The sequence below is a fragment of the Pyxicephalus adspersus genome, chromosome 11, assembly GCF_032062135.1.
Source record: "Pyxicephalus adspersus chromosome 11, UCB_Pads_2.0, whole genome shotgun sequence".
In the NCBI taxonomy this organism is placed as follows: Eukaryota; Metazoa; Chordata; class Amphibia; order Anura; family Pyxicephalidae; genus Pyxicephalus; species Pyxicephalus adspersus.
In genome coordinates this window covers 58667636-58686208 of record NC_092868.1, presented here as the reverse complement: position 1 = coordinate 58686208, position 18573 = coordinate 58667636, and the positions used below count along the sequence as shown (strand labels likewise).

Genomic DNA, 18573 nt, shown 5'->3' with positions numbered 1-18573 from the left:
CCGAGACAAAGCCACGACTGCCCACGAGTGTCAGTATGCCAGTTGCTACCATTCAGTGAACAACCCGCGCTATAACTCTCTGTGAATTACATAACATCTCCTCCTCCTCCCTTCTCAGCACCATCCTAGTAGGCACTCGACTTACTTTTATTTCATCTAATTGCTTTTGTATTTGTGTATTTTAGTATTAAGCAGTGTTTAAAGTATTCTATACGTCCCCATCAATGTATAATATGCCAATAACAATAGGATTTTTTTTTCATGGGAATGGATTAATCATTTTGCTTTTATTTCTTATGGGAAAAATGTGTTTAGTATAAGTCCTGTTTGGTATAAGTCCAAGGATCTGGAACGAATTAAGGACTTATACCAAGGTACCACTGTATATTCCATTGTGGAGGCAGGCTCCTAGCCACCAGTTTGCCATTTTGTGTATCTGACAGAAATATTTAGTTTATTGTTTGGTATTTTTATGGAGATGTTCTCCAGTGCACTTGCAGCCTTGTAATCTCATAGAATTTTTCCACCTGTCAAGAATTCTTACAAATCTTTGTTTATTTGGAAATGAAAGTTCAGAACAACCAGTTTTCCTTGTTTTTATATTCCTGAGATCATAAATAAATTATTATTACAGTGCAAAGCAAAGACAGCAGCAATCATACGTTTGTGTTATCTTTTGGACAAGATAAACCAGTTCTTATCCTTTCTTGGCCTTTTTCTTTTCTCACGGTTGACTCATTATATTGATTAAATAACACCTCAAACCTTTTAATTTCACAACCCCAAGCTGGCAATGTTTCTGTATAAATGAGGGGGGTTTTCTTCGTTCAGATTTTGGACAGGGTCCTTCTACATGTATCTGTTTTTAAATAGCCATTGAAATGTAATCTCTTCTCCTTATTGTTCACTTGTTGTTGTCTTGTTTATCATATCTGGGTGCTGTTATCCTATAACAATATGTAAATATATGGACATGCTAATCCTTTGTTCTTTCTGCCAGCATTCTTCAGAAGTAGGTTAGGTTCTGAATGACGTTATTCTGAAGAAGGTTTCTTATTGCCATTGCTTCCAGGGGCATTTTGTGTGTCGATTTCTGAGGGACAAAAAAAGAGGCATATATAAAAACCCGACCACAAAGATGTAGAATGCTAATTACCCATAAATGTTTGTTTTATTTTTTATTTTATCATTAGCAAAGATTATATTATGCTCCCATGCTAAACCATAATGGTTTAGTGATTAGCACTTTAGTCTTGACACACTGATCTAATAATTTCCTTACACCAGAAAACATAAACTTTTTGTCCCTTTTTATTGTTTGGTTGTTCTAGAAAGGAACCAATGTAAATATAAATCCTATAATAATGCAACAGGTACACTGATAGAAATAGCATGTTTACTTCCTAATATATGCAATAAATCTCACCCACTGTGTACATACATCATTGTAAGTAATTGTGGTGATACACCAATCAACTTTTTTTTTAACAGGATAGCCCCTGATTCCATAAATATGGAATCTAATGAAGTTCTATTATAAACTAGGCCAATATTGGTAAGTATTTAATTAATATACTAGAAGTTCTTCAGTGTGGCATGTTTAGTATGCGCAGTGTTCAGCATTTGTGTATAACATTGATACCACTTCCTGCTGTATATTCAGGCTCTGCTGGTTGGTGTAAATGATGGGGCATGCTCCAATTTTCTGGTGGTTGTAAAGGGCAGATCCACCCCTGACATCTATTTGTAACCAAATACTAAACTTTAAAAGTACGACAGTTGGCAATCGAAAATCCGGCCATTGCTAATCCAGTTCCTTCAGTTTTCCGGCATGAATTTCGGAGCGCATTTTTAATACAGGGACTGTAGTACACTGTTTGGTCACTTATGTTTTGATGGCGCTGTTCTCCAAAAACAGCTATTAGGTCTTGCTTACTACACTAAATACACGTTAAGACGTCCCTGCTGCCTGCTCCCTGGAACTGTGCCAGATGTCCGCGGGTTTTGCAAGAGGAAGGCTGGCCTGTTTGTGGAGGTGAGTATAACTTTCCAAAACCCGGAATTTTCGAAAATCCGGCACTCCTCAGGTCCGAATGTTGCCGGATTTTGGAATGTCAACTGTAGTTTCAATTTTGTTTACACTTAAGATACACTAAAACCGTTGATCATCTGCTGCACACTGTAAAGTTCTGATTGAAATATCAAGCAGTGCATCAGGCAATATACAGTTAGTACAGCTAGCACCTTACCTGGATTTTGTACGTGTTTTTTCTTTCATACAGAACACTTGATTTTGTACTTGAATATTTTATATTGATATTTTAGTCTGTCAATGTTTTGCCATTTTTAATTCTGTTACCTGCAACCAGGTTGGGAACTTACCCTCAATGCTTTCATACTGCTTTTGTCATAGTAGTGGATAGGTTGTGTATCATTAAAGTTTGGGTAACCAAAGCCTGCAATGTGGACCAAGTCACAGAAGTGAATTGCAAAAGAGATTGCCATGAAGCCAGTGGTCGGTCTCTGGAAGAAAAATAGAATATTTTTTATTGAATGTTTCCTTTTTTCCAAATTCTTTTTACCTTTTTTATGGAACAACAACATCATTTAACCTAAACTACACAACTTTGATAAATGTCCCAAATCTTTTAGTGAAAGAATTGACTAACGATTTCAGATGTTTTCCTACATATTAGGGTTTGCAAGGTGATATTTTTTTCATTTTTATTAGCAATTTTATTTTTCATAACATTTTTTTTTAATTTTACACAGCCAGCCACAAAGTAGCCCATAATTTATATTTATAGTTTGAAAATGTACTTACCCTGCACGAAAAAAGATTATGTTCATGTTAAAGCAACCCTTCTCACCCATTACTTTGTAAATGTTTACCTAATAACCCGTTCTTTGGCAGGGGCCAAAAAAAAAGATTTACAACCGAGACACTGACATCAAATAATGGGGATTCTGAGATTTTTCCCTTCAGGTAAACTGTTGTTATCAAATCTTTCTCACAGTAAAAAAATCTAACTAAAATTACCCCAATAAATATACACTTAAATGGCTGCAATATTTATCATCAGGTTTTGATAAGTGTTATGTTTAAATACATTTGTAGTCTAACATAAAACAAAAAATCATGCAATAATAAAATAAAATGTGATGGAGGCTACAATATCATAAACCTGATGTTTTTTCTACCTGTTGTCACTCTCACCTTGTTGTTTTTTTCAATATATCCCAACAGTTTTGTGGCAGCAATTTGCATAAAATAAGGATTTAGGATTCGGATGTTCTGAGATTTAACATTCCATATTATGGGAGGTTTCTTCCAGAAGCCCCTGTTTATCTATGAAAATAATCAAGAGTTACTAAAACAGTTTAATAATTATGTTGGGTTGTGTTCTGTAACCGAAAATGATATGGCATCTAAGCTTGCTGTGATATGTTCGGTGAATGTCATGGTACTTAGGCTTTTCTTTGCTGGTAATTAGTACTATAAATGTCAGCAGGGGTTAGAATAAAAAGAAGTCACTTTACGTAAACTCTTTTCTAATAAGGCAACAACAGTGGCAGGGCAGGATCAGGTTGTTTAGGGTTTCTAATCAAGTGGAAATGACATATTTTGCACAAAGCTTTAGCAGTAATCATTCCTGGAAAGACATCTGTCTGTGTCTATGGGCTCCCATACTATCACCTCCAAATAGAATGACTGAATAATACAGGAAAGTTGGATGTTTATTATCTGTTTACAGAAGGTCTTTTGCTCTATGTTTACATAATTGGAGCACTGAGCTATGAACTTTGAACCTGTGTTCAAGCCTTATCCTAGAAACTTTAAAAGTAATCTAGTGTTGTCCTGTACTCCAAACTCCATGTGACAATGCTAAGTATGGACCTCAGACTTCCTACATATCAGTTAATGTGAATATATGGTTAATAAATCTGAAATGCATCTCAATAGCCCACGTTCACTGTAATCCTAACACAAACCTTATAGTGACTCTACAATGCCCTTTAAATCCACAAACCTTTACCAGTACAAGGATCCATGGTATTGTATATATATAGATTATGCAGGCTCCTATATTTTACAATACTGTTTTATGTGTCCATCGTACTGTGCAATGCATACTCAGACAAATCAATTAGATCAAAATCTGCACTAAAAACAAAGAAATTTTAGAAACAAATGTTAAAATCCTTGTTGATTCCACCAGAATCTATAGACGAGTGTTGTTTTTTCAACCTGACTAGGTAAGGGCTAATTCACACTGGCAGGGAGGTTGTGGAGAATTTGCCTTTTCCTTACACCAGGAAACCCTGCCACATGGGGAGACTCTAGACGCAGCCCCCTGGAGAATGAATAGGGGCTGTAGTAAGCTTTATTAATACTGCTGCCAGCTGCCAAATGTGCAGACCCTGGGAAAGTGATATAGGGTGCGGCACAAAACTAGGTGGGCAGTGTGAACCAGCCATAACTATATTCCTGTAAATTGCATGATTATAAAACTTGCATAAACCATATTTCCTGCTAGAACTGGGTAGACAGAGGTCGTTCCTGAATTAGGATTTGAATACAAAAAGGCTTTTCAGATAATTTGTAAAATCGATTCATGTCCTAACAAGCACTTCCCCCTGCATTTATAGCTTACATATTTATGTTACATAGTGCCATAGAAAAGATTTTATTGCTGTTGAGTTATCTTTTTTATCATACAGGTTATCAGTATGTGTGTGAATCGTTTTACAATTGCAGTTATAGTAGATCTAAAACCTAAGTATAGATAACACAGTTACGAGGTAAAACGAGGATAAAGCCAAAGAGGTGGAAGCCGTGTATTATGAAAAAGTAGTAATAACATATTAGTAAAATAAAATTGCAGTTATTAATGATATTCCAACACACTGTAAATCACCTATTTATGGTCTATATCTACTTTAACTACTTATTCATCCAAAGTGTTAATTGCTTTTTAAGGCCATTTCTGGGCTCTATATGTTAACCTCAAATATCATCTGAAATCATGCACATGTTGTATAACAGTTACTTTTTAGAATATCTGTTGTGATACTAGATTGTATGTGTGTGTCTTTTGTAAAGAGGTAATGGTACAAAAACTACATATTACAGCTCCACACACCCTTTTTTCATCGTTCAGGATTGTTTTTAACCACTGGATGTCCAGGTTCTTGAATGGCACCAGTACCATCAGTGTATCTGGATTGTTGTCCAACACTGGGTCAAAAAAAGCAGATTCTGGGTAAAAGAAACGTAAGGTTGTCTTGCTGCCAACATCTTTTTCATATTTGTGGACTGGGGCATTGTTTAACCTGTAAAGAATTATAATAGAGATTATATATTATTTTAGTTTATGTAAGCCTCTGTGAGGTATGTGAATACCAATGAGGGATATTTTTTGTTTCTGGATGGGGACACGATTAGAGGTTAGCTCTCTTTTATTTCAATGTTTTTAAGATGACAGATAGGATTAATATACATTAAATATGTGATTTCTCCATGACCCTTTTATTATAGAGATATATGGTTATATCTTGGTTATGCGCTACAGGAGCTCTTATGGCTGCCTGTCTGCTCATTTGTAATCTATTTCTTACAGTTTTTAACTTAAAATAGCAAAAGTGAAACGAAGAGAGGAGTACATGAAAATTTATATTAATATAATAATGTATGAAAATCAGGACAAAGGAACCACTGAGCAGAGTCTTTAGGTTTAAATCCCAGAATTTGCAGAGGCAGCAGGGAAGAGATCAGAAGGTCAAAAAAAATCTAATTGATGCAATTGCTATACATAAAATTTATGAAAACTGCACAGCGGGTGTGTTGACTCTCCTGGCTGATACAATATTGCAAATATAAAAAAAGAAAGCAAGTAGAAGTAAGTCCCCTCAAAAATACTTTTCATGAACAATGACAAAAATTGACCTAAAATTTTACTTTAGAAACACAAGTTTCTCCAGGCTCATTCACATCATTGTAGTTCACTAATACAGGCACAATATGCTGCACATTTTATTCCTTTGATACATTAAAATGTGCATTGTCTTAATACACCGAACAAAGCATTTACCATTTCTGATAGCCCTGCTATGCATGTCTGCCATTGCAGTGCTTTGAGGTGCCGCTCAGAATGGAATGTTTTAAAAAAATAAAATCTATAATTTGCATTTATAGATTGGTACTGTTTAATGGGAGGTGTGGGTAAACTCCAAAACAAAAATGTAATATACGGGGCCCTACCAGTCCTTAGATGTGGTGGCTGCTTGTCTAGAAAAAAAGTGTGCTGATCCTTTCAGAAATTTTAAACTACCCCCTATGTATTGGAAATAAGGAGAGAGGGGAGTGTTAGTAGTGCAAATCACGAGGTCATCCTGGGGTGACAATATATATATATAGTGCAGTTAGGTAGGAAGCACTGGCTATCATCATTCAACACGAAAGACTGAGGAAGTATGAGCATGTATGTGCAGGACATCACGGCCCCGCTCCCTGAGGGGGTGTCACCATTGCACCCTGCAATCACTATATAGTTATAGCTGAGAGTAGTCCCGAAGTTATCACATCAGTGTTCCACTCTGCACCTATGTCAGTAGCTTATATTGTGATGATATAGGAAACATTGGAAAAAAGGTTAATATATGAAAAGTATCACAAACTCACTGGATGGCCTATAGTGGTGTTGGTGGTTGTGTTAGGGGTTAGTTGTGGCTGCTAGTGGGGGAGAATGAAGCCTTGATTAAATTCTGCACAAAATAAAAATATGTATCCCTCACCTGATCACTATGTCATACGTGTCAATAATGTCACCCAGAGAACTGTTCTTCATGCGGTATCCACTTCCAACCACAATACAACGCTTACACTGCAACCTGTCGGGTAAAGGAAAGAGAGGACATCACTGTACTGCTATGGAGAGCTAGGACCCTATTTATCACATATGTGTCTAATATTGTCTACAGCAGTTGCCCCCAACCTTTTAGGGCTCGTGGACCACTAAATACATGGACTCCAGAGACGTGTGTCACCCAAAGGGGAAGAAACTTCTCCCTCAGAGTGACGTTATAATGCCAGAACCTACCAACTCTCCCATCACTGGCTGAGCCTGAGACACAACAAAAATAAAAAGTCTCTAACCTGGTTAACATAATGTGGGGGTAACTGGCACATAGAAGATATTTAGTTGGATGCTGCTGAAAGGTTTTTATCCCTTTTTTCATCACTTTTTCTTCATCTTTTTAAAAAATGTTATTTATTTTATGCCACACAAGCATTCACTGCAAAATTAGAACACCCAAACTATACCTTTCAATCTTTTTTGGATTGTGATAATCGCTTGCAATGGCCAGCACCTGCGTTATTATATTTTCTGAAATAAATTAGTAAAGGTTAATTTATTGATCAGATTTTACAACTTCTATTTGTTAACATTCATAAAATGATCCTAAAACTTGTATTATAGTAAAGCATATCTAAACTCAGAAAGAGGGGGTTAATCCAGCTTACCTGTACTTAGAAGTGTTTTTTTCCGAAACATTATTACTGTGATATTCTGCAGGCGATACATCCTGGCCTTGGGTGGCTACATACACTTCCATGGTATCCATGGAGGAGCTTAGTTGTCCTCCCATAGCTGTTCACCCACATTACATAGACGACGATTGGATTTGTAGTTTATACATATTAATATAAAACTACTAAAAAAAACTTTTCATTGTAGCATTTTGTGGCAAAATTACCAGGTATTTTCATCTTCAGATTCGTCCACATCTAAACTCCAATATATTTTATTTTTGTTTTGGGGTTAGTTATTCCAACAGTCATTTGGTCTGTGAAATGATGTTCCAGGCTCCTCGTACTCTTCATCCTTCCATAGCAATATGAATGCTGTTATGAATGCTACAAAGAATGACACAGCATGGGGTGGTCTGCACTCTTCTTTGTGGCATACTCCATGAATCCCAGGATAATTCAAACACTGGGGAGTGAGTCCTATACTTCAGGACAGGAAAAGGTGCAGGAATATGAAGAGGATGCACTGGAGCATGGAGAAGTACCGCTTGCTAGACTTTATTTCTTTTATTACGGTACAAAGCTCTTCCCCAAAATAGGTTGGCCATTGGCTTAAAAATGAATCCTAATCAAAATTTTTTTGTTCGTAGAAACAGTTTAAACTGGTTTCCCCATTGGGAAGATCCTATTCTCTTCTGGTGATTAACCTGTCTTCTAGTGTTAGTTGACAGAAAAGTTAAGGTCCCAAATGGGGACAGAGACATAAAACACCATCAAAGGTTATAACCCTTCTATACTATACTCTATTCAAATTAAAAATACTTTAGTTAAAATTTCCTTATGAATGGTAAGCTTCATTAAATGGCTCATGGTGCTTAAGTGGTAAAAAAAAGTCAAGCAAGTTTCAAGGACACAGTAATATACTTAACAGACCTCTAGTAGAAATACTAGAGGTTAACCTGGAGATATAACCTGAATCAATGCCCGATGTCCAGATCTTTATGAATACTAGCAGCAGACTTCAAATACCCCCATTAGAAATGTAAGTTAAATTTATCCTTAGGTCAGCCATCAGGTCCGTACATGCCATTTGCAAGCTTTTAATGAGAGACAGGCAAGTGGGAAAAGATAGAATTAAGGGCCACAAGCTGTCTCACAGTAAAAGTAATATTTATTAAATTACTGTAGAGAATCTAATTTTATTACTGACTAATGTTACATATTTGTTATGCCCTGGAACTTTATAGCACACTACTTTTTACTTTTTTTGACTCTCTACCACAGACACCTAGTTTCATTAACACAGTTCTGTCCCCTAATTTGTTTTTAGAAGCCCCAATAATTTACAGTGGAAACATTTTCTTCCTTACACACCTGTCTAGCCTGGCCTGTCTTTCCAAAGAATGTCATATCTCTGTATTGGTAAATTGTATAACTCTTTAAAGGCAATCCCCAACCCAAACCTTTTTTTATATTTCGGAGTGGGAAAGGTTAGAGCCTTTGGAAAGTCCTTATGGGCGTCAGTCACTTCTTGCTCCTGTAAATCACTCAAGATCTGCCAGGGGGTCTGCAGGGAGGATTTGATGTCTGTCACAGGATGTCCATAGTAATTTCTGTCACTATCTGTCACTGGATGTTTGTTACTGAGGTCTGCAATATATCTACTATTCTGATATAATTCACAGAACTGCAAAGAGGTCTGCCATGGGGGTCTGTTACTGAAGTCTACAATAGGGGTCTGTCGATGAGGTCTGCACTGGGGTCTATCACTAGGGGGTCTGTCACAGAAGGTCAGTTACCTAGAGGTCTGCACTGCAGGAAGCCTTCCATATGGGGATTGATTTTGGGGGTTCTGTCACTGAGGACTCCACTAGGGATAAGTCACTGAGGTCTGCACAGGAGTTTTATTTAACTTTACCCCTTCAAACTACACCCAATATTTTGTGCTATATAGCTATGCACAGTTTTTGCTGACAGGTAGAAGTGAGGAGTCTGGTTAGCCTGCAAGGGAGCCAGATGCAAAGGGCCCGACCCTTATTTGTATCTGGCTCCCATGCTGACTAGCCTGACACTTCACTTGCACAGGGGTCAGAAGGACAAAATAAAGGCGGTAAATCTACCTAGCAGGGAAAAAGACAACAGTAGAAAAACCTGGTAGTGGTACTATTTCCTAAATGACTGTCTTCAAATTAAAGTTTTATCTTTACAAAATATGTTGACTAATAACAAGTTTATAATTGTTTCTAAATTCATAATAATCATCACAATTAGTGTCCTTTTTTTAACCCACTTACCACTGCCCTTTGTGCCATATGGAAGGGGAAATTTGGATTGTGTTGTTGCCCAGAAATAATCACTGAGCCCCAGAAAAACAGAGTGGTTTCTGGAATAACTGCAAAACAAAAGCAGAATATTTTTTTTAAAAATGTTTTACAAAGTGTAACCTTGTCTACCATTATGTACAGAATGGATGGGCAACCGGGACCCACAAAAAGTGCTTTTACTTTGCATTTGAACTTGAGCCTCTTAAAGCACAATTGCAAAAAAACCAAGGGTATCACATTGTTGTTGTCACAGGTGGTGACGGTGTCTTTTAGACTCTTTTCTACAATATCCAAAACTTACAAAAAGTTACCTTTGGTGCTTTAATGTAAAACTGTTCAGTTTCTCCTAGATCTAGCTCCAAAGTATTGACATTGTTTGCGTGATACTTACTTGCTTATTACAAGTGAAGCTCTGGAAGCAACTTGCCCCGGGGTGCACATTCCTCGGGCATGTAAACTGCAAAGGAAAACAAATTTTTATTTCTAAGGTATTTAACATTTTTTTTTATAGGATAGACTGGGAAATGGTAAGAATTCATATAAGGTTTTACTTCTATCTTCTCCTGGTGTGACAACCTTTTTTATCAGGCAGGACACAAATCCAACTGCTCTTGATTTTCCTTATTTGTACCATATTGTATTCACATTATTAAAAACATTTGTTTTCTGTATTTTTATAGGAAAAATGGCTCAGGTAAAACAAACTGACCATCGTAGATATTTGGTAGTACAACTAGTACCACCTGTACAAGTCCCAGGCATGGAAGCAGTTACCTGTAGTCACTTTTAAATTTAATTTTAATTGCAGAATAAAATGTAATTTTAAATGCAGAATTCAACCTATATGGATCTGCCTGCAAACACAAATACCTCAGAGTAACATTATTATTTCTGTGCATTTAAGTGCAGTGTACTTGCCCTGTGCCAGCAAATCACTCTCAACACTTATCTGTCAGCCTAGATAATGATTGCATCTTGCAAACATATAAAAAGTTAAACCGAAAAGAAATATATGGCTGTAAACATATTTTAAATAGAGTTACAGCCTCAATATTTTCTATAAATTTATAAACAAAATTGCAATGTGCATTAATGCCTACTTACAAAAATGTATTTCCGGAGGCTGCAGATTTGTGTGTTGTAGATGTTGTGGAGGGGGAGCAGCAGGGCTATGAATTTCCAGAATCTCTAATTTTTACATAATGTTGGTCTCTGTATGGTTTATGCAAGTTTCCCCCTATTGATCTAGTATATTTGGGTGTTGTTTTGGTAGGATTAAATATTCTGTCATCTGATAAATAATCGCATCCATGTATTGGTAAATCTTTCCAAATAACATTCACTGTGTGTATGGTCAGCTTTAGAACACGACAAATATTTACATTAACTGCTAAGAAATGTACTATTCCATTAGATCAAATGACTACAGAAGTAATACTATGATCTAAATCGCACAAGGATGAAGTGCTAGAATCCTATTTGTTTCAGCTGTAAACCTACAGATCAGTATGTAATATGTATCTTTTTTTTTTTTTTACCTTGATGTATAGACGTCCATATTTTTCAACAGGATACAAAAACCAAACAGTGCCAAAACAATTACCCCCAAAACCTGCCATCCTGAAAAGGAAAAAAGAGGAATATTGCAAAAGATAAGGAATACTTATAATCCAGTGTACTACATACAAATTATTTTGTGCAGTAAACAATGCCGAAAAACATCCTATCCATCATTGGTAATGATCATTAGTGTCATTAATATTAGTGTTAGTGTTGCTGTACATAGCAGCTCATAGATAAAATCCAAGCAAGGAATTTATTTTTTAGTTATTTGTAGTTAATCTGCCTTATGTCTGTACTCACGTATGTGCCAGACGTGATTGGAGGCGATGATTTAGTAATGGCTCACCTCACTATACAACCTTTTATGTGGCAGGTGGGGAATGAGCAAGAAGGAAAGAGATACAAGTCTGCTAATATCGCATTGCCCATCAACATTCTCAGGCTATTTGGGTGCCTAGGAAAGGAAGGCTTTAATAGGAAAATAGAATGTACATATACATATAATAGATGATTCTTTGAATGATTTAGGACAAAGGTATTTGATCTCATTGATTGAGTGCTGCACATAACCTTGCAAAGGGTGCCAGAAAATGATCTATTGAGTAAAATGACAATACCTCTGTCCAAACATTCACAGAGAAGAATATAGTGCTCAGATGAAAACTTGGAAATCCCTGAAAATCACCAAATGTGTACTTGGATCACAAAAACTTGGATCACAATAAACTCACTTGCATTATTAAGAATAAACCTTCCACTTTTGAACTTACCTGGAATCCTTAGATGAACTTATGTTCCCTAAAGGCCCCCAAAGAGAAGCCAATGGGCTAAATTAAGCCCTTTGGTTTTATCTGGCCCTAGGGGTACTTTATTTCCACTTACACCAGTAATGAGGCTCAATTCATTTTACTGACCCAACAATGGGTAATAATTCTTCCCACAGATTCCAATAACAGGGCAGGATTGCTCATACTAATACCAGTGATACCATCCCTTTCTCCCATATTAAAGATAATGCACGGTTTCCTCCAATATTGCCAATGATGGAGCGCTATTCTCTCCACTAAAGCCAATAATGGGCATTATTTCTTACTCCATTGCCATCAGGAACCAGGTGATTTTTCTACTTCCACTTGACCTGTCTGAAGGACAGTGAACTTCCTTTTTGTTTAGAAAATGTAGAGACCCCTAACCACTTTGGACCCCTAACCCAACGTTTGTGCAGATGGGGACATTAAATCGATCCTGTTGTGTTAGTATGGGTTTATAATAAAGGAATACCCTGTAACTGCTGCATGCCTAAATGTCCTACTTTCTTGCATAATGTAAAACAAAATCTTGCTTTTAATGTCTGTGTGCATAATGGGTGAATAGAAGTACGACTTCGGTTGCTGTAAGGTGGGAAAGGTTTTTTTTTTCTGTAAAGACTTTTAGGCGTGTGAGAGTTATTAGAATAACTTACTTGTTTTATTCATGTTCAGTGGGAGAAGCTTTCTGTGTTATGAAAGGATCCTAAAAGCAACAATAGGTGACAATGAGATTGAAGTCATAGGAAGCTGACTTAGCATCTCCATTCACTTTTATATCATAATCAATACAAACATGTCCTGTTCCTTGCCTCTCATGTAAGCTTTCTTTGCATTTTTAATTCTTTCCTTTCAAAATCACATTTGTGGTGCAGTTATTTCTTGTTCCTAAATTGTGTCCCATTGGTAGCCTATTCATATTATGCCTGTCTATCAAGTTTAGGCAAATGTCACAGCCAAATGTGTATCATTCTAGTTAAAACCTCCAACTAACTTCTTCAGTGCCCATCTACACAAACATGACACCAATTATCTTTTCTTGTGGGATGCAGTTTCTAGACGTTGTAGATATGATAGAAAACAAAAATAAAATGAAATGTATCTTCTAAGACCCTGGCCAAATTGTGTCATATTTCTAAGAAGTGTTTTGTGATGTAATGAAAATATAAAAAAATAAAAACTAATAGTAATAAATAATCCTTTAGATAACTAGAGGAGAAACCCCAACTTCTTATTTCCTAATCTTGTCTGGACAGGTGTGAGACAAGGAACATTGGACTTCACCAATTCTGAATTGTCTTTCCTTCTTATTTCCGTCTTCTATTTCTTCACAGAACACAGTTCCTTGTCCCTTTGTAAATCAAAGAGACAGAAAATGGTGATTTTGACAAGAAGCCAATGGGTGTGAAAGTGGCTGCTGGCATAACTTCCAAAACTAAATTTACTATTGATGTTTATTTCAGTTTCAACATTAGAAATGAACACAAGGTATTTTTAAGGAAATGAGGATGTAAGGAGAAGAAATAATATTTACTTTTGCAGTGCACTATGTATGTGTACACAATATATCTCTAATCAAGTGCACCAGGAAAACCGTCTAACAAAAAACAAACACTTTAAACACATAATTACTTAAATCTAAGTACATCAACATACACATATTTATTTAGTGTAACAAAACTATCACAATTGTAAATGAAGACAGCAATCTGGCTGCAAAAAATATCATATTGAAAATATATATCAAACTAGAAAATATTTATTAGCACTAACTGAAAATTATAACAAACAACTTAACAATAGCTTTTATATATATATTTAAATCCATACAAATGCAAAATAATGATGGTATATACCAACTTTTATGTTACAAACCTGCTTCAAAGAAAGCATAATAAGTGGTGTCCTTCAGCCCAGGAGGTAGATTTACACCCAACCTATAAATCTGGTTTATTGATTGTTGACAGTGTTTCCTTCTCATAACTTTTATACATAATAAGAAATCCTGGTGACTCCTCACTCCTATTTGTTTTATGTAGTGTAAACAACTCGATTCAGTTAAAACACAATAAAAAAAATTTTTTATTACTTTAGTACATGCAATGTTTTAGATTGCCTTTCTATTAGAAATGTATCTTATTTGAATGGGTAAAAAGTTATTCCTGTTAAGTCCAATTCTATGAAACAAATGTGGTAGGAAGTGTATATCTTCCCTATGCCAAAAAATTTGTCATTCCCCCAAAACAATTGTTCACACGTATTAATCGTGGTGTGGTGATAGACAGATCTGTTGTGCCATATGAAAATATACCAAGATAAGATACAAAGTATACCAGACAGACAGAGCCAGATTCTTCTGAAATTCTGTATTTAGGATAAAAAATGCACATTTATTGTGCCCGATCATTGCATAGAAAAATAAACTTGTGTTTTGTGAGGGTACCCACATTAAAAATTCATATAACAAGCAACCAGTTTGTCATGTTTAATTATTTTTGTGTCACAGTTTCTGTGGAGGGTGTAAGTAATAGAAAAAAAGGACTGTATTAGTGTTGAATACAGTTTTGTGGTTTATAGTTTGTATGAATTATGGCAAAAACTTGGAACATTTATATTTTCTCCTCCACCTTCACAAATGAATCATTGGCCAAACCCTTTTTTGGTTATAGTTAGTGGGAAAAGGTTGGAATCTATTTTCCATTACTGCTTATGTCACCATTGCAGATTTATCTTCACTTACTGTCATGTAACCAAAGAGAGGTAATCTACTTTTTTTTAAAATCACCTAAACAGAAATAGGAGAGGTCCCAGTGGCAACACCTCCTGTGGTGACAATTCTATGAAAGGTTCTGGGATTTCCTCCTATGTCCAGTTGTGTCTCTAGAAAGTAGAATCTCCCTATATAGTTATATGGATGGGGGTAGAAAACTTACAGAACCTATACCACAACAAACACAAAAAGAAACAAAAAATTGCTTCAAAATTATAGGATTTTTTAAGGTCAAGTAAAGAATAATAACACTTTATTCACAATAAGTAAAAGATTAACATTTGAAGACAAATACCAACTGACTGGCAGCTAGAGATTTAAAAAGAAAAAAATTAAAAGTTGTCATTTGTCTTTAAATGTTAATGTTTTACTTATAATGAATAAAATGTTTGTATTGATCCCATAATTTTGAAGCAATTTTTTTTGTGTTCGTGTGAATTTAGTACATTTATTGTGTACTGGGATTGGACATGTGGAGCACAATTCTAGAAACACTAAAAGAATTTTGAACTTCCTTACCACAATAAAAAATTATATATATATATATATATATATATATATATATATATATATATTGGTTTTATAAATAAAATGCTTTTTCAACAAATATAAATATATATATATATGTTGTTGAAAAAGCATTTTATTTAATATTGTCTTAAGAAAGACAAGTCTAAGTACATTAGGGGCACTAGGTGACCTCTGTTCAGGACTCTTGTTCGGATCATAATCCTTTAATTGCTTTTTCCTCCCCAATAGATGTTTCTAACAATAGCTCATTTTTTTTTGGAAACCTTGTGTTAAATCACTAGTTGCTTCCATTGATTAAAGTTGATCAGCTGGTTTGTTGACTCAGAAATGACCATCTCTAAGAAGAATTTTCTGTACCAGGTCATGGTGGACCTAGTAATAGTTTCATAAGTCACATTCAAATGAAATTATTTCTGTAATGCTGAAGACATTTTCAAAGCATCTGATATGCTTACTCCAGAAAAGTGTGATGAGCATACATTACTCCCACATTCTAAATACCATAGGGTCATGAACTGTGTCCAGGCAGATGGACATAAGGGGAGGTTTGTGAAAATAGACTCCAACACTACCATCTCACAGGGAGACTTTTTACAGATTTTGGAGGGTGTCATCAGGAATTAGTGTAAAGTTTAGGGTCATGTACTGATGTTAGATTAAAAAACTTGGTTTATTTTTGCAATTGGGTTCATCCTAAGGGTGTTTATTAGGGTTGAGGTCAGACTCAAACTTTAACCTATTCAAATTTCCCGATACAAAACTGGTCAAACCGTGTGTTTATGGGGCTGGCTTTATAAAGGATAACAGCAAATTGTCAAGGGAAACACAACTATAATGCTCTTTAATCCCATTTCCAAACTTTGGTGTCTCTCCTCTGCGATCCTTGTCCAGTCAGTCCCACGCTGTCCTGCCTTCCTTCTTCACCCTGGCACTGACTGGACTCTGGGCACAACCATCCGGGTTCTTTTGTCACCTGTACAGGTGTGAGTTTGGCACTTTTTGAGATCGGTGTGAGATTGGTACTTCTGCATTCACAGAAGAAGCAGCCCGCAGCCTCATCGGATACGTACGTGACATAGTTATTCCAGGAGGCTGTGAGCTTTCTAATCAGTGGTAACACAAAGGGGTCTCCCCTTCATTAAAAAAAAAAACATGTTTATAAAATGGTTTATAAACTTTTGATTTTTAAATGGGACTTTGTTTTTGTTCACCTGCTGCTCCCAGGATGTGCTCTGATTTTAGTTACTGTGTTGCACTTTGCTCTGTGAACTGGCTATTCCCTGGTTGCTGTGATTATATCATCACATTATTACATTACATCTTGATAAAGATGGTTTTGTTTAACTAGAAATTAACTAGTAATTGACATTTAAACTTTTTACTGCTGGCTGTGCTATAGCTTATGAAGAAGTTCTTTATTAGGACTTTTCATATGTTGGACATTTGCTTGCATACCATGGCTGTTATTCTGGTGCACCGGGTTGTTACTAAGGAGATTGGAGTACACTTAAAATATATAAAATCCATCAAGATAATGTACAAATCTCCTAATTGCCTACTAGGTGGGTTTAAAAATGTTTGCTATTTCGCACTCTGGATACCTGTCTCTTTATAAAAATGTTCAAACTTCTTTTTCCAATACAAAATATTGAAAACAAAAAAAAAAATATATACATAAAATGCATCATGTTAACACTACATAGGGTATGTACAAGAAATTGGTGAGTTTAGGTTTTTTAAGTAGTAAATTATTGCTAGTTTTACCATCATACATATAAATTAGCTACAGGACATAATTTAATCTGCACCACAACCAGTATGGGTAATGTTGAATATTTCCCCATGAAAAACAAATCTGTGTCCCCTTAGTAATGATCAGATCTAGGAAACTGAAAGATGGTAATGTACTGCTAGAATCTTTCTAGATTTTCTAAGTGTTCTTAAAGTGTTGGGCACGGTCATCATGAATTACTTTAGGACAGCCAAAGGCGGGTGACGTTACTTCCTGTTGGATATCTTCCCCTGGTTCCTCCTAAGCAAATCACTTTTACAAGGTGGTGTGATTTCCTTCATGAGTTCAGGTTGTGGGTTAGGACACTGTAAACATGGCCATTCTTGTAATATTGCAGATACCAGTCTAAGCGGCTCAGTTGTAACCTTTAATTTGAAGAATTTGGAGTTTACAAACAGAGCAATCTGTGCCAATAAAGCCTAAACTCAGAACTTTTACTTTCCATAAAAATGTAGACAATCCTTTTACGTAAGGTAAAAATCCTGTTTGTTTGTCAGGTTATTTAAGTGCAAAAAAGGGTGCAGCACCACCCCTCTCAAACGCCTAGGCGATCTGAAAAGAATGGTAGCGCAGAACCTTCTGGTCTACCTACGTCACACATCCCAGGAGGCTATTGGCTGCTCCTTCTGCGCATGCACGAGCATCTTTTGCCAAAAGGGAAATTAATTACCAATCCCACGCATGCGCAGTATGATCTGTCAGTGTATATTATGACATTAGGACAGAATTGTGCTCTGGCCCATAAAAGACTTTACATCTCACCTAGATTTCTCTGTTATGCAGTGCTGACCCCATGAGTCTAGTCTAGCGTTTTGTTTTGCTAGCACAGATGAGTTGAGTTTTGGTATTCAGATGTTCTACAAAAATTTTCCAGATGTCTCCTATAGATGAGCCCCAGCCTGTGAAAAGACAAGCCAGACTGGAAGGTACTGGAAATGGTTGGTGACTTTCATAAAAGAGAAAAATTCTGAGAATCTGCCCAGCATTGGGCTCAGACAGTCTGTAAAAAGGGACTGGATATATATATATATATATATATATAATATACTGTATTTTCCGGCGTATAAGACGACCCCCCACTCTAACCAATCATTTGGGGGTCGTGTTATATGCCCAGTATTGTACTGTTCCTTCTGCCTGTCAGATCTCACTATTGTGAGAGAACTGAGAGGCAGAAAGAACTGTACACGACTAGTTCTTAGTAATGAATGGGCACGTTCCTTTAATGAATGGGCGTGTTCCAGTGAAGAGCCAAT

At 36.1% G+C, this 18573-nt stretch overlaps 1 protein-coding gene across 3 annotated transcripts in view; it reads right to left on the bottom strand.

Moving 5' to 3' along the window:
* Nucleotides 1–532: 532 nt before the first annotated feature.
* The window catches only part of LOC140340585 (CMP-N-acetylneuraminate-beta-galactosamide-alpha-2,3-sialyltransferase 4-like), a 22259-nt gene continuing 4218 nt past the window's right edge, over nt 533–18573 (bottom strand). The window contains exons 2-12 of one of the 3 annotated variants that reach the window (XM_072425890.1): nt 12881–12930; nt 11765–11872; nt 11394–11475; nt 10247–10312; nt 9826–9923; nt 7325–7388; nt 6796–6891; nt 5145–5334; nt 3218–3349; nt 2383–2523; nt 533–1093 (exon numbers count right to left, since the gene is read on the bottom strand). In XM_072425890.1, coding sequence (XP_072281991.1) covers nt 1007–1093; nt 2383–2523; nt 3218–3349; nt 5145–5334; nt 6796–6891; nt 7325–7388; nt 9826–9923; nt 10247–10312; nt 11394–11413 — 894 coding nt within the window. In that variant the 5' untranslated portion in view covers nt 11414–11475; nt 11765–11872; nt 12881–12930 and the 3' untranslated portion in view covers nt 533–1006. Of the gene's footprint in view, nt 1094–2382; nt 2524–3217; nt 3350–5144; nt 5335–6795; nt 6892–7324; nt 7389–9825; nt 9924–10246; nt 10313–11393; nt 11476–11764; nt 11873–12880; nt 15251–18573 lie in introns of those variants that run through there. The other 2 variants (XM_072425888.1, XM_072425889.1) reach the window with 2 other exon arrangements.